The sequence below is a fragment of the Micromys minutus genome (assembly GCF_963924665.1).
Source record: "Micromys minutus genome assembly, chromosome: 20".
Taxonomy (NCBI): Eukaryota; Metazoa; Chordata; class Mammalia; order Rodentia; family Muridae; genus Micromys; species Micromys minutus.
The window spans coordinates 26,162,582-26,178,585 of NC_137955.1; the positions used below are offsets into that span (position 1 = coordinate 26,162,582).

Consider the following 16,004-nt stretch of genomic DNA (forward strand, 5'->3'; position numbering starts at 1 on the left):
AAACAAAACCATTGATATATACAGAATTTCCTGTAATATCTAAATCCATGATGCATATTTTCTACTGTATTACTGAATGTGGCTGTGCTATAGAATATGTATTCAATCATTTTCCAGAAGTCATAGTGACTTCAGATTTTAAGGCTTTGCATCTATTGTAGCCTCAGGGAGCGCAGTAGATTTTAATGCTGTTACTGATATCAAACTGAGGGCAGCAAGCTACTTACAGACATGAGGAACATTGCATGTAAATCTTGCCGTGTTTAACAAAATTGAAGAAAGTGCATAAAGTAAATATTTGTAAAATGACAGAATCCTTTCTCACAATTTTAGGATTGGGAGAATGGCTTACTAGATAGATGAGAAAAACAAAACAAAACAAAACAAAAACCCTGAAATCCAATAGAGCCCATGAGAGCTTCCAATGATCACCTAGATAACAGATGATGTTGCCATTTCTCCTCCCCTAGAAGTTCCCTATAAGGCACGGTTCCTGAATGAGTATTCAAGTTTGGACTACGGAAAAACAACAAAGGATCTAAGAAGCAAGGGTAAAATCAGAGGGACCTGTTCAAATCTGTTCAAAGTGGAAGTACAGAAAGAAAATTAACATTTCCACACACCAGGTACAATCTTATCCATGGTTAGCATTGGTGAGATGGCTCCCACATGTAATCTCCGAATTTGAAAGGCTCAAGCTTTGTCAGGATGCTGCACTCCCTGGGTACCCGCCTGAGTTACAGAATGATACCTATCTCAAAAATCAATGATAAGGATAAAAATAAAGAGTAATTACCTCTATAAGATGCTCCTGTCTATTGAATGGCAAGGGTTCAAGGGGATTTTCTGGAATTTTTATATCTTCATCTCCTGAAAACCATAGCCCAGCCTACACACAGAGACATACAAACAAAATATAATGAATGTCCATAATATATTGGTTAGAGATATCACAGTTTCTCTTAAACCAACATTAAGACATCACTCTATTCTCTACCTAGTCATCTCCAAAATACAGTGCACACTGGAGAGTCTGGAGAAAATACTAGATTTGTGTTTGTTTTAATGCCATCATTTTATTATGGCTATTTTCATATGCAGTAAAGTACATGTTAGTGCCATCAAATCGGTATTTGTTACATGAATAAAAAGCTCCCAGACAGGGGTGTTAGCTCTGTTTTAGTGTTCTGAGTGTGAAAGACACTTAGAAGTTATCATTGCAGCCTAAACTCCTGCTGCCCCCACCTTGGAGGGATCTGTATATTTGTTGGTGACAAACTCTGGCAGCTCTGCCTCCACCATTGTTTTTCTTTCATTCTATTTCCACTGCTACCACCCGATGATACAGCCACTCACCCTCTGCCATGCACCAGCCACTCAGCAAATACAATTTGCTGTTGTTGTTTCCAGTCTCTCTCTTACTTGCTTCAGCATTTTTTATGTGACCCTACTGAATTGCTCTGACCTTCAAGGTTGCTCTATCATTCCCTGTTCAGATGCACTGATCTTGGTCTTTAGATCATATTATCCTGTGGGTCTCAGGTGACTTCTACACTCTCCTTCACTTGTAAAAGTCAATTTTTATTTCTATACCAGCCTTAGATTACACTACCACAGAGGGCTTCTTTAATCTTTGTTTCCTTTAAGAACCATTGTGACTGGATTATAGCATAACCTCGGCACTATTTTAATTTCAGATGCACTGGTAACCACTTCATACGCACACACACACACACACACACACACACACACACACACACACACATATGAAAGGGGAGCTTTTATACCTAGCTGGTCTATCAGAGTTATAACCCATCCTTTACACTATCTACTACCAACATTCACTAGGTTGCCTACGTTGACTCAGGCCTATGCTTCCTGCCTTCTTTTCTTCCTACCAAGGACTCCAGCACTTTCAACAGTGGTAATGATAGGCCTGGGTTTCTGACAAAAGCATGGGAGTTTTCTACAGTGGCAAGAAGAGACTTCCCAACTAACAGAAATTAAAAAGAAAAATACTATATCTGACAGGAAACTTTAGGGTTTTGTCAAATGTCCAATTCTTAAACATTTTAAGTCACACAGAGCAGAATACAGCATAGGTTCTGCTCTGCTACTGTCATGTTCAAATAAAGTTGTCATCGCAAATTGTAAGCAGTGGCAACATTCTAAACCTGCTGTTTGAGAAGTGCATACATCAGAGCTCAATTAGCCAAACTAGCATCCTGAGGAGCCTTAGAGAAACTCATTAGGATCCAAGTGTTTCTTCATTTGTGTGTGAGCACCGGAAACTCTAGGCTAACTAATCAAAAGGATGCCAGCTACTAATCATGATCAAGACAAGACAGGAAGCTCTGTAAGCTTTCAGTGAAGACAAATCCCCACAGACCATCACCCTGTTTCAAAGTCTGTGCCCTATTATAAATGATTCCTTCCTTTGTTGTAGTGATGCGGAAAGGTGAACAAGGCACATTCAGTTAGTAGAAATGAGATGAGTAATTTAGGCACCCCTTGTCAGTTAGAGAATTGTATCACTAATCCTAACATTCAAGTTCTGAAAAATGTATTAATTGTTCATACATATGAACTGATGACTAGAAGAACATCTATCTATCTATCTATCTATCTATCTATCTATCTATCTATCTATCTATCTGTGTACATATATTACCCCATGACCAATTAATTTAATTATTTGTAATCTAGCTTCTGTATTCAAAATTCTACAATCCTGCTCTACAACAGACTCCCAGTTTCATTCCTCCCACCCACTCTAATAAACAGGTGTTGTGTTCTGGGTTACCCATCACTTTTCTTAGATGAGCTCATTTATTTGTGTTTCAACACCCATTTCCATGGCAGTGATTCACAGCTGCCTGTGGGTCTACGATAGCAGATAGAGCATTTCTGCCTTGAATATTCGTGGACATTTTAAGCTCATTCAATTAAAACAAGTTCTGCTACCCCTTCCAAAGGGGCGAAACAAAACCATCCCATGGCCGCCGTGTTCTTCATTACTGCCCTTGGGAATATGGAAACCTGATAATGGATCATTCAAAGCCCTGTGTGTGGTTTTAAAATATAGCCATGGGAATAATTACTAGCTGGTAACAAAATAAGGAAGATTTTGTGACTTTATTAAGGACACTTATTTCTGCAGGAAAAGTTTGACGTCATTATTTGTTTCCCTAATCCTTTTCCTTGGTATGAAAGTCAAGCTTCCATTCTAGACTTTGATTATCTTTGTGCTGCCAACATACAAGCTTCTTAGGAGCACCAGAGTGACCAGAAACATGATGTATCATCAGGGTATATAGTCTGTCCTGAAGCTGTTTGTATTTTAATGTTAATTCCACTTCCCCAAGAAGGGCTGCCTAGTCATATGACTCCAACTGAACCTTCCCATTTTAATTAGTAAAATAAAGGAAAGCCAGTGACTGGGTGGGGCAAGGGAGGTAGAGAGGGCTGAGAGGTCTGAGGAGGTCAGAGGAGGTCAGACAAGGTCAGACAGAGGGGTAAGATTGTGGCAACATGGAGATTCCCAAGGACCAGTTAGACCCAGGTGGGGTTGATTGGTGTTAAATAGCTATGAACATTAAGCATTTTACAGGCCTAATATCTAATATAGATTCTAATATTCTAATATAGAAGGGCAGTTTGTATCTTTGTCTATTTGATTCAATCTTACTGTGTAGAGGGTTTGTGGATTGAGAGTTGAATATATAAACCTGAGTGAAAAGCAATTGGGCTGTAGAGTTGTATTTATGTGGGATTTTGGGGTACAGAAACACCCCAGGACAGAGGCAGAGAACAAGAGGTAGAAAACCGCCAGGGAAGGGAGATGCATGGACAAGTTGGGCCGAGGTGACAGCTCAGACCTGGTGCTCAGGCCTGAGGAGTGAGACCTCAGGGCCAATAGAGAGATAAAGCCTTTTTATTTTTTAATATTTACTGCAACAAGGGTACTTGTTAGGAGAAATTATTCAGGTATTACTGGTCTACCTGCTTATACTGTTCAAAGGTGATGGTGCCTGTCTGTGCTTCATCCAAGGCCTTGAACCTCTGCAGGGTCTCCAGGAGCTCCTCTTCCAGGGGGATGGGCCACGGCATGGCTGTGACCATCAAGAATTTCCTCCAGTCCACGAACTCTGTGTTGACTGTTAATAAAGATGTCATCTCCTGCAACTGGAAGAACACAGGGATCTTACTGGAAAGTTTGTGCAACTAACTTGAAGCTCCTTCCACTAGGCTTTTAGAGCTTGGTTCCAAGGAAATAAGGGATTTCATGTTGGCAGCCAGAGCCATTCTGACTTGGGTTTACTTTCATTTTCTGTTCTAACAACTGAGCCACATCAGCCAGCAACTGGAAAGGATTTTAGATTTTTGTTGCCTTGACGTTTGCAGTTTTTCTGTTCTGTGCTCATCTAATTTACCCATGTCAGATAACTTGGTGTCTTTTCACCGGTGGAAAGTTAAAGTCCGGGGAAGTAACATACTAAGAGGGTAGTGCTCTATACCCTTTTAATTTCCTAGGGCGTTCAAAATGAAATTATGATGAGAACCAAGTACTCTTAAAACCATTTATTGTTCCTTGTTAAGGTATTTGCAAACCGGTCGTAACTGGGTTGCATCTCCCAGTGTCTGAAATGTTTAAACGTTAGTCCTCAATAATATAGCTAACTTCCAAGCTCATTCACACATTTAAATTTCACAGATTACTTCCTAATGCCACAAACTGTGTAAGTACTGGTTACTTTAGAACTATTGACTGATCATGAAAGACCCACATAAAGGCCTTTTAGATCCCAAACAGAGCAGAAACTTACATCCGGTAGGGTGAGGTGCATCCAGCTGCTAGGAAAGTTATTTGTTCCAAAGTTCAGGGTAATCAAATCAAACAGAATGTCAGTGAATGCTTTATTTCCTATTATGCCTACAACACAGAAACATATGTTTATTTAGTTATTCATTTGTTGCCATTTGTGTTAGCACTGAAGTTTATTCTGCTGAAACAGAAATAATATATAGTAACTTTCTTAATTATTTAGCACTGTGTTCTCTAGAGAGAATGACGCTACTTTAAAAACATAAAATAAACTGAAATTTTCTGATGTTCCTCTTGTTATTTCTGCCAAATGTGGGGGGAAGGGGCAGTCATTTCTGATTGAGCAAATATTGAAACTGCATAATTCTTAGGTTAATCTACTGACCACATGGTGGTGGAGGTGAATGCCTTTAATCTCAGCACTCAGGAGGCAAAGTCAGGAGCATCTATGAGTTTGAGGCCAGCCTGGTTATAGAGTGAGTTCCAGGACAGTCAGGACTATTACACCGAGAAAGCTTGTCTTGAAAAACCAAAATACAAAAGTCAAAAGAGGACAACAACAACATAAACCCCTTTTTGATATTTTGCTTCAGATAGGTTAAAGAATTTTAGAGCACCACTAAATTTTATTATACCCAATTGGACACATAAGTAAAACATTTCATATTTCAGTTCCATGCACAGGAGATGACAACCACAACAGAGATGGTGCCTTCCTCTCAGTTTGTCCTCCAGGTAGTCATGTCTTCTTTTTGTAACTGCAGGAAGTTTTAGATGGCCCAGTCAATGACACTGATGGAAACAGTTAACCGTAAAATGGCACTGTATTTCCAATGCCTTGCTCTTGTACCCTAATATATTTTAGCATAGCTAAGAGACGGTCTACTTCAATTTTTATCCAAATTGCATGCACATGCACTAGAAATAGGGAAACAAAATTGAAAAAAAAAACTTAAAAAACAAAACCAAAAGAAAGAAAGAAAAAAAAAAAAAAAAAAAAAAAACCAGCAGTAGTACCTTGTAGAATTATGGGAGATGAGTTACACATGTCCGGGTATCTGGGAGGTGCACCGTAGCAAGCTGTTCTTTTTTTCAGTTGTTCTTTTTATTAGACATAGATTCCTAAAGTTTCCATTTGCATCTGAGTTTTTACTGTGTCTGAGAGTCCACATGAATCTCACCGTTTATTCTAATCTCTAGAAAAATACAGCTATTATCCCTTTAAAATGTCAGTGGTTCAAACCACATGCACATTTCCAGTTTTCTAAGGTAGTGTTTTGAGTAGCAAGAGTTCACCCTTATTCTCTTGATATAATTAACCATCCACAGGTAATTCCACGATGAATTTTATGTCATTTTAGTTTGTCTGAAGTATTGGTATTAGTCAGGAGAACAATTCCAGGGATTAAATAAAAAGTCTCTGTAAATAAAGTTTTAAATGATGCCACACTGGGTTTCAGATATTAGAAGTAAATCTGCCATGTTATTCAAGATGGGATCACAAACGATTCTATTAAAACTGCAAAGAGTAACAAAGCACTTGCAAGTTTTCATAATTGGAAGATATGTTCTCGTTGTCTCTAATGGCTACAATGTTGCAAAATGTTGCAAAATGGCATTTTCAGTTTACTTGGGAACGATTTATATGGAGACCTTAGAGTGAAGTGTGAAAAACATTGTCTTTCAATGTCGAAAGTATTTAGGCATATGCCTTTCAAATTCCATAGGATGACAATGACAACGTTTGTTCAAAGATTAATTAAAACAAAACAAAACAAACAATTCTGTTCCTTTGGTCCTGTTCGCTACTTGCTGCAACTAGAGTTAAGAATTGTCCAGGAACAAGAGTTGGTTATAAGGCAAGTCTAGATAACGTGATCATCAATGTTCTCACACACTGAGAACACACCGAAAGATGACATTGAAATGTTGCCTAGAAGCACCGGCCTCCACCGAAGTACTGAAGCAAAAGCATTAAACACAGAAGCAACGTCAGAGAGAATTACAGGAAAGCAAGCTTGGATATTTTTTCTCCTTCTTTGCTTTGTGTCTCTTTGCATGTTTGGAAAATGCCAAGTGTCTTTTGTGTTTGAGGCAAAGACTGCTTGAGACTTCATTTTTTTTAAAAATTTATTTAATTGATTTTTGCTGCGATGTGTGACTAAGTCAACATAAGTCAAATTGCTCGTCACTTTCACCTTGGCTTTCTGAGTTCGATGAGCTGTCAAGATTAGGTCCCCTGTGAGTCACTGGTGACTGTGTCTGAGTATTCCATAAAAGGATAGCCTTCCTAGGGTCAAAACTGCTAATATCTGGAGAGTTCAGCTGAATGGTTAGGATGTCTGTCATGTTTTCAGTCTTGGTTTTCTCATCCATGCGTGAGTTTGTGCGTTGCATCTGACTATACCCACGTTCTGGTTCTGCTGAGCTTGCAGGAAGGGCCAGCACCAAATCAATAAGCAACAGAACATTCGGATACATATGTGAATAAACAGAGTTTACAAAATCCCAGGTCAGCTTTCGAATGTTCTGAAATCTAGAAGGGAAGATGAAGGACATGAAAGATTGAGAGACCTAGCTTGTATGCAGGTACGGATACATGTCAGTCGGTTCAGTTTGCTTTCTTACTGACCTGGCATATATTTCTAATTTTAACATGTTCCATTCTGTATCTACCTCTTTAGTTTTCACATTGGCCGCTTCCAGAATTGGTTCATAGTGTGAAATCAAGATGGATATCTCTTTTACTCCAAATTCTGTAACCCACACAACAAAGAAAAAGTGTCACCTAGCTTCAATAAATTCATGCAATCAAAGGGTTATTGGTGCCTATGGGTTACCTTGATTTATCTCTGTAGGCCACCGTCTAAAACTTCCAATCACAGTTGCTCTCACCACATCAAGGCTGGCATCTCTAAAACAGCTTCGCAATCTCTTGATAAGATTTGTTAAAACCGCCTTTCTCACAGTAGAAATGTTTTCATTCCCCCTGAGGCAGTTACCGTGAAAATGTGTGGCCAAATCCACCCTGCGTTCTTTTGGCCCTGGTCTGGGAGAAGATCATCCAAGTAAAGAATTACATGAAAGCACACCTGGAAAGCAATTCCCCAAGTCAAATCATCTACCTTGACAGACCCTTAGAAGTCCTCAACCTGTCACCTTGATTGATATATCTGGAGCATTTCCAGTGTTGACTCCAAGGAAGCAAATACATCTGCAATTGAAGAGTTTCTGTTCCTACTGGCATGGGACAGAAGGCTAAGGATATTAAGGATGTCTGTCAAGAAATGAGCAAATTTGATGATGTCTGCTTGGAGAATGAGATCTAGAAGTCTGTTGGCTTTCTGTTGACTGGTACCATGTTCGCCTTTACCTACCTGTAACAGAAGTTGGAAATGATATGGTGGGTACTTCTCTGTGTCAGAAATCTTACTTCAAAAGAACTCAGTAATTTTTTTTTTCTTGATGTTTTGGAAACCATACTTCAAAATTACTTACTGAATGCAGTTGCTGAACAATTGCTGGGTATCCTTTGAGAAAGTTCTGGAGGGCTTTTTGCAGTCCATGAAGCCACCGTCTTCCTCTTATTTGAGAAGGCATCAGGGGTTGGAGGTAGAGGCCCCTGAAGGCAGTTATCAGAGAATTCTTGAGGAGAGGGGAGTTGTGATAGAAATGGTAAATGTTGGTGAGGAGTCCCTCAAGGTCATTATAGAGAGGGACACTCTGGAAGATTGCTTTGTAAGACAGTTCTAGATGATGAGCAAGGCAATACATGCTTTGCACACATGGCTGTATTTCTCTCAAAAGCAGAGCCACTCTGTTCTCGCCCTCCACTGCAGGGGAATTACTGCTTCCAAAACCAACCAACTTCATCGCCCAGTCTTGGCTTGACAGCTTAAGATGAAGATTTGTCTCTAGAGTTTTCTCAATAGCATTTTTTATCTCCAGAGGGTCTGTTCGTTCTGCTGGCTGTATCCCAACAATCTGACATTGCACTTTTCCTGCGTGTGCAAATTGAACATAGACCATTTCGGCTTCCTTGCCTAGACTGTCTACAATCCCATCACTGATGACAGAGAAGAAGTTACTTTTTTCTAGTTTTTCTCTTAGATTTTTCCTCTCTACTTCGGCAATGAAATATGTAAATGTTCTTGCTGATTTGTTCGTTCTGAAGACTGGGCCAATATCAACACCCTTCATATCATCCAACTTACACATCCAAATAAAATCTTTGAGGGGATGTCCGGTCTTTACCAGGGCATGGCATGATCTAAATAGGTTCTCCACTCTTCCAAGAGTCACTTTACTCATGGTCCTTACCATCAGCTCAGTCCCAGCTCTGTTCACTGGAGAACCACTAGTTGCTTCCATCAGTGAGGCCTTGGCGTGAGCTTCACTGAAGTGATGAGCACTTAGAAACTCAGCCCTGAAGTTGTCCGTGCCATAGAGAAAACTTACTGTACTTCCCCCTGACTTTACGCCATGCTTACGACATAGAACACAGAACATAAGGTTTAATAGCTCATCATATACAAGCCAGGGGTATTTTTTTAGCCAAATTTTCAAAAACTGATGATTTCTTTCTTGTAGATAGGAGTCAGTTTTCCGAGACTTTTTCTGCTTTTTGGTGACTGGAATCACAGCAGTTGGAAAGTCTTTGCCTTTAAAGAAAACTCCACATGGTTATTTAAGAAATCCTCTTGTTGTGTCTCCTCGCACCTACATCTGCTGCTTATTTCCATGTAATCATCTCATATAATATATGCATATAATAGAAATATATTAATATATGATATATACTATGATATATGTGGCATATGGCATATATAAGTGTGATAAATGCAATAAGTATAGGGCTAATCAATTTTGCATGGGCTACCTACCTATCAGAGGGCTTGTTCTAAAGAAAGCAGGCTTTAATTTTCAGTAGCCACAGACTGGTTGTAGCTCCCCAGCTGGGTCAGGGGAGCCTTTTGAGCCTTTTTCTCATCTATGTTGTGGTATTGGCTGGTGTGGTCTTCTGCAGGCCATGTTTGGACAGTCATACCATTGAGAGTTCACGGGTGCAACCTCCCTGCCATATCCAGAAAACAGTATTCACAGCACTTCTTCCAGTCCTCTGACTCTCCCAATATGCTTGCCTTCCCCCACACTCAGCAACAATCCATTCGTACGCTGGAATCAAGGAACCAGCTTAATTAAACATCCAGAGAATTAGAGAGATCTTCTTACCAGTGACTTACCAGGAATTATAAATGAACATTTTTTTTCAAAACAGAAAGGGGTGTGTTTTCTAAATTATAACAGCTGCTGTATAATCTTTGTTATGCCCTACACTAGAATGTTTTTTTGTTACATGTTGCTTGACTTATCTACTTCAACTTTGATTGGATGGTTGGAGTCAGATAGTTCTTTTCTAAGTCTATGTCTTGTCAAATTATTGTTACATACTCTTGGTCAACTTGTTTAATCTCTCTATGCCTCATCTCTTCCTTTGTAATGTTAAATTAGTGATACATTATAAAATGATTATGAAGATTACAGTTAGTAATATACTTAAAGAAAAATTTAAATGAATACAAATCTTCATTTAAAAATGAACAGATGACTAGGAAATAATGTTTAAAATGACATATATGCTAAATTGTCTTTATTTGTTCACTATACAATTTGGACATATATCAAACGTCACACATCCCAAGAAATATGAAGAATTTTTATGTTATCAACTGAAAAAAGGAGGTTCAAATCATGCCATTAACAATGAAACATAAGTATGCATTGTAGTACACCCCTTTCCACAATGAAATAAACCTATAGCTTAAATACTGATCTGTGTAAAATATGGATCAATCTCAACAATAGTAGTGAGTAAAAGGGGCTGTATCAAAAGTTAATTTCTTTTCCTGTAGAGTTATTTTATGTATTTATGTAATGAAGGAACTATGTGAGAACATTCTGCATATGAGACTTTACAAAGGAATCAGCTCCTGTTAGACCAGTGATTCCTCACCTGGAGGGAGAAGGTGGGGGCAGCTACTTGTGAGCACAAAAGCTGAGTGATCTGAGCTGCGAGCTTCCTACATTGGTGTGGCCAGTCCATATAGACTACTTGCCCCTTTACAATAGGTATACACTTCTGAATGTACATTATGTCGCAATTAGTTTTTAAAAATAGGTATTTGTTATAGGAAAAATAAAAAATAAAGAAAACCAATGCTCCACAAACAGTAAAAATAAATATGATTATATAAGTAGTATTTAGAGAAGTGTAAAACAATGGTGAGCCAGGGCACCAAAGATCATAAATCCAGGGTAACTTATGGGCTTCCCTAGGCAGTAGATTTTGATGTAGCTCAGGATGAGCACTGTTCCCATTTGTAGCCTGACTCCTGAGGACAGTAAAGAATGCTGTGTTGTGACACCTGACATTCTGAAAACAGAATGGATAGTACATCATCCTTCTCTCTGAAGCAACTGCAAAAGCAATGACAACAAACTTTACCACAGCAGGAGTCAACAGCCTGTTTAGCATACATCTAAGAATAAACATATGGAATAAATACTCTTTGCCTGTGGAGTGTTGTTTGTTCACAATATGGTCAAAGTCAGACCATAACTAACTTTGAATCATCCAAAACCTTACATCTCATATACAGCTCTGAACCTTCTATCTAAATGACAGCATTTATCCATGTATGGACCAGCTCCCCAGCAGAGGAAGTTGGGGATGGGGTACTCCTCTGATAAGACCTATCATCTATTTTCCTGCAGTTCATATAACTGGAGAAGGAGATGCAGGCCAGTCTGCTGATCAACCCCTCAACCTCTGTCCTCCTCTGTGCATTCCTAAAGTGTGTTCTTTTACATATAAATATCCTCTGTATCCTTGTCACCAAATCATTCCATGCTTCTTTAGATTTGTGATTTTTTTTCTGAACCAACCTTGATCACTGCCCAACAATTCTTCATTATTTTGTGTTCATAGGCCCTTTCCTAAATTTCATATTTTATCTCAAAATTAACCAACTGCTTTGTATTATACTTTTCAAGTCATATTCTAAACTCGCACACAGCAAATTATTTTACTTCAATTGTGATTTAAAAATTTTTAGTTTTTACTTACTTACTCCTTCCTTGCTGGTTCTCCTGTGGCAGTTTGAATAAAAATGGCTCTATAATCTCATATATGTGAATGCTTAGTCATCAGGGAATGGCCCTACCTGAGAAAGATTAGGAGGTGTAACCTTACTAGACAAAGTATGTTATTGGGGATGTGCTTTGAGGTTTCAAAAGCCCAAACCACTTTGGAAATTGGCCTGGCTGTTCCTCAAAAAATTGGACATAGTTACTACCTGAGGACTCAGTTATACCACTCCTGGGCATATACCCAAAGGAAGCTCCAGTATCTATCAAGGACACATGCTCAACCATGTTCATAGCAGCCTTATTTATAGTAGCCAAAATCTGGAAAGAATCCAGATGTTCTTCAACAGAGGAATGGATACAGAAAATGGGGTACATATACACAATGGAGTACTATTCAGCTATTAAAAACAATGACTGCATGAAATTCCTAGGTAAATGGATGGAACTTGAAGCCATCATTCTGAGTGAGGTAACCCAGTCACAAAAGAATACTTATGGTATGTACTCACTGATAAGCGGATACTAGGCCCCAAAACTCAAAATACCCAAGCAACAATTCACAGAAATTATGAATCTCAAAGAGAAGGAAGGCCAGAAGGTAGATGAGATGCCTCAGTCCTTCTTAGAAGGGAGAACAAGACATTCATTGGAGGAAATAATGGGACAAATAGAGGAGCAGGGATTGGAGAAAAGATCATGCAGAGACGGCCTCAGCTGGGGATCCACCCCATATGCAGCCACTAAACCCAAGCCCTATTGCTGATGCCAAGTAGTGCTTACTGGCAGGAACCTGATATGGATGCCTCCTCAGAGGCTCTGCCAGACCATACTGATACAGAGGAGGATGCTTACAGATAACCATTGGACTAAACACCAAGACCCTAATGAAAGAACTAGAGAAAGGACTGAAGGAGCTGAAAGGGTCTGCAACCACATGGGAAGAACAAAATTATTAGCTAACCAAACCCACCACAGCTCCCAGGCACTAAAACACCAACCAATGAGTTTGAATGGAGAGACCCATGGCTTCAGGTGCATATGCAGCAGAGGCTAGAATTCTCTGGCATCAAAGAGAAGAGAGGACTTTGGTCTTGTGAAGGCCCATTTCCCCAAGGCACTGAGATGGGAGAGAGGGAGGTTGGGAGAGGGAACACCTTCAAGGAGGCAGTGGGAGGGGGATGTGGGAAAGGATTGACAGAAAGGGGATAACATCTGAAATGTAAATACAGAGAATATCCAATAAAAAAGGAAAAATGTTAATAAAAACAAACAAAAACCAAGCAAACAAACAAGCCCAAGCCAAGCTCAGTGCCCTTCTCTTCCTAATGCCTGTGGATCCAGATATAAAACTCCTAGTGACCTCTCTAGCATCATGTCTGCCTGCATGCTGCCATGTTCCCTGACATGATGGTAATGAACCAAATATCCAAAACCGTAGTCCAGCCCTAACTAAATGCCTTCATTTAGTTGTTGTTATGATGTCTCTTCACAGCAATTGAACAGCGACCAAGATGTTTCTTGTGTTTCCTCATTGTCTGACAAAGATTCAACTTTATTCTATTCAGGAAAAAAAAATTATATCTGGACATACTTCTATTCCAACCTTTCTAGAGTTCAAATGTTGATCAACTAAATGTCATATGCTATTTCATTTTAAACTCTTAGCTGGAATGCAACTTCTGACTTTGAGTACATATTGAAGAATGTATTGATAATATTCACAGTGAATACTGGGATCTCCTTTGAAAGTCATTATGAAAGCCTTATAATTTTCAAAAGTCTGCTTCCATTGATGTAGATGCCTCCAAATGCTTTTTGTTAGGTCACTAATTGAACAGTTTCATCCCAGTCATCATCCTAAAGGTTTAACTTAAATCATGTATTATTTTAGAATTGTGCACCCATATTTTTATATAAAAATATTGCATTGACAAAGTTAACATTTAAATCAGTTAAAAAATGATATGGTAAAAGGGAGGGTAGAGTTTTGGAAGACGGCACTTAGCCTAAGGAACTGGATTCTACACTGGGTATCTACAAGGTGGGTCAGAACTGCCCCTGACTCTAGTTCCAGGGCATCTGATGCCTGTCTCCAGCTTCCACAAGCACTATTTATGCACTTAGTCTATGCACACATTACATGAAGTCACTAATGCATACACATAAAATAAAAATATAAAAGGTACTGTAAAATCCATTTCGGGGAAAGATGATGAAGTCTACCTTGCTAGAAGGTAACAGGATTTGTGAGTTGCCTTTTGACAAAGTTGGATTTTTAGTACCTGTTGGCACCCACATTAATCTTGTCCAAAGTAAATCTATCCATAGATATACTGTGTGTTTTTATACATTGAAGGGATAATGACTTCTCATGCTATTTGATGTGCTCATGCATGCCAGCAAATATGTTCACCCAAACATGCACACATTGCCACCCATTGGTCTTGGCACTAAATCTTTATAGACTATAGAGTGAATTATCATTTGTTATTAAAGTTTTTTTTATAGATTTCTGAAAATATTGTGACTGATTTTCAAAAAGAGAAATTGTATTTATATTAAAGCCCATTGACTATGTTTAGGGAAAAGAAATGATTTTCCAATAATTAAGACATTTGGAGAAATAAAATAAACCTCTTTATAAGAGACACCTTAATTCATACATAAGAATAACAAACTTTAAATTAGCAGAGTCCAAAATGTACATGGCCACAGACACACTGCATGATCGCTTGGTGACTGAGTGAACAGTCCTGATGATTATAGACGGTGATTCTATGCACATTGTATTATCCAGGATTGCAATTGGTGGGATAGTGGAAGGCACAGAACTGTAACAATAAAATGTTAAGGGACTCAATAATTTGTATGAAGAAAATAAATTATACCCTCAGGTGAGCAAGTTAATTAGGAGGTATATATATATACCAGTAACATATTTGGTTCCACTCAAGATCTCTGAAGCACTGAAAGAAAAGGAAGTTCTACAAGAGATTCCTTCACTTAGCATCTGCTCACTGGTTAGACAGAAACACAAACTTGGGATCCCTAATTCATCTCTACTTAATGCATGGAGATTATCTTCCAACTATCAGATGGAGTCAATTTTACCGGTATGCCTCCAAGAGAGGAGGAAGACCGAAGAGTCACCAGGGCTGGTCACTATCACACTGTTAGCTACACTGTTTGATTATCAATCACCGTGACTCTTCTCCTTGCTTAACTCTGATAATACTGGAGCAAGCAAACACATGGCAAACTGAAACAGAGCAAAGTCTCCTTGTACTGCCTCACACTCCAATAGAACTCGGTTGTCTTCTGGCCAAGTGAAGTCCACTGTGAGCACTTTTATTCACCTTTATAACACACCAGTATCAATGTCTTTCTTACCTTTAGGTGCCATATCTAGGAACTGTTCTCGAAGATTATCAAGCTGTTCGATTGTTAGGGTACCATTTTCTTCTTTTTCTACTGGCGGTGGACGGGTTGGTGGGGGAGGGTCTGCGAAAACTTTTATGTCTCCATTGATATAGAACTCTTCTTGGCTTAAATAAATCTCATTTTGAATTTTTGTAGCTGTCTCAATGTGGTAGCGAGCTAATTCGGTCAATTTCTGTATACTACAAATGGAAAAAATGAACAAAGCTATCTCCATTGAAGATTTATTAGATTAACAGTTAACTTAATAACCCACAAAAGCACATACATTACAGGGTAGGTTAGATGATTCTAGAGGCATTTAAACATTTTAAAGACATGCTATAAAGTTATGAAGATAAAACACCAAAACATTCTCTTATTAAGAAGGTAATATACTTCAGTTTTATGCAAAGCTGAACAAGAAAAGCCTATTAAATTTTGTTTTATTAGTATTGAAGGATACATTTCTATATGAGAAGAATTATATAAAAGGTTAGTTTATTTTCCAGAGTAAGTTGACATAGCACATCACAGTTTGATCGCTGTTAGAAGAACTCAGTTTATTTGTAGGCAGGATAAAGTAGAAAGTGAGTCAAGTTTGGTTATTTAC

The 16,004-nt window shown here is 38.7% G+C and overlaps 1 protein-coding gene across 1 annotated transcript in view; it reads right to left on the bottom strand.

Annotated features, from left to right (window-relative positions):
- Positions 1–16,004, bottom strand: part of SPEF2 (sperm flagellar 2) — a gene marked incomplete at both ends in the record, with an annotated part of 153,734 nt that overhangs the window by 16,129 nt on the left and 121,601 nt on the right. The window contains 4 exons of the mRNA XM_080933724.1: positions 797–889; positions 4,003–4,185; positions 4,827–4,933; positions 15,365–15,594. Of these exons, the coding sequence (XP_080789850.1) occupies positions 797–889; positions 4,003–4,185; positions 4,827–4,933; positions 15,365–15,594 (613 nt within the window). The remainder of the gene's footprint in view (positions 1–796; positions 890–4,002; positions 4,186–4,826; positions 4,934–15,364; positions 15,595–16,004) is intronic.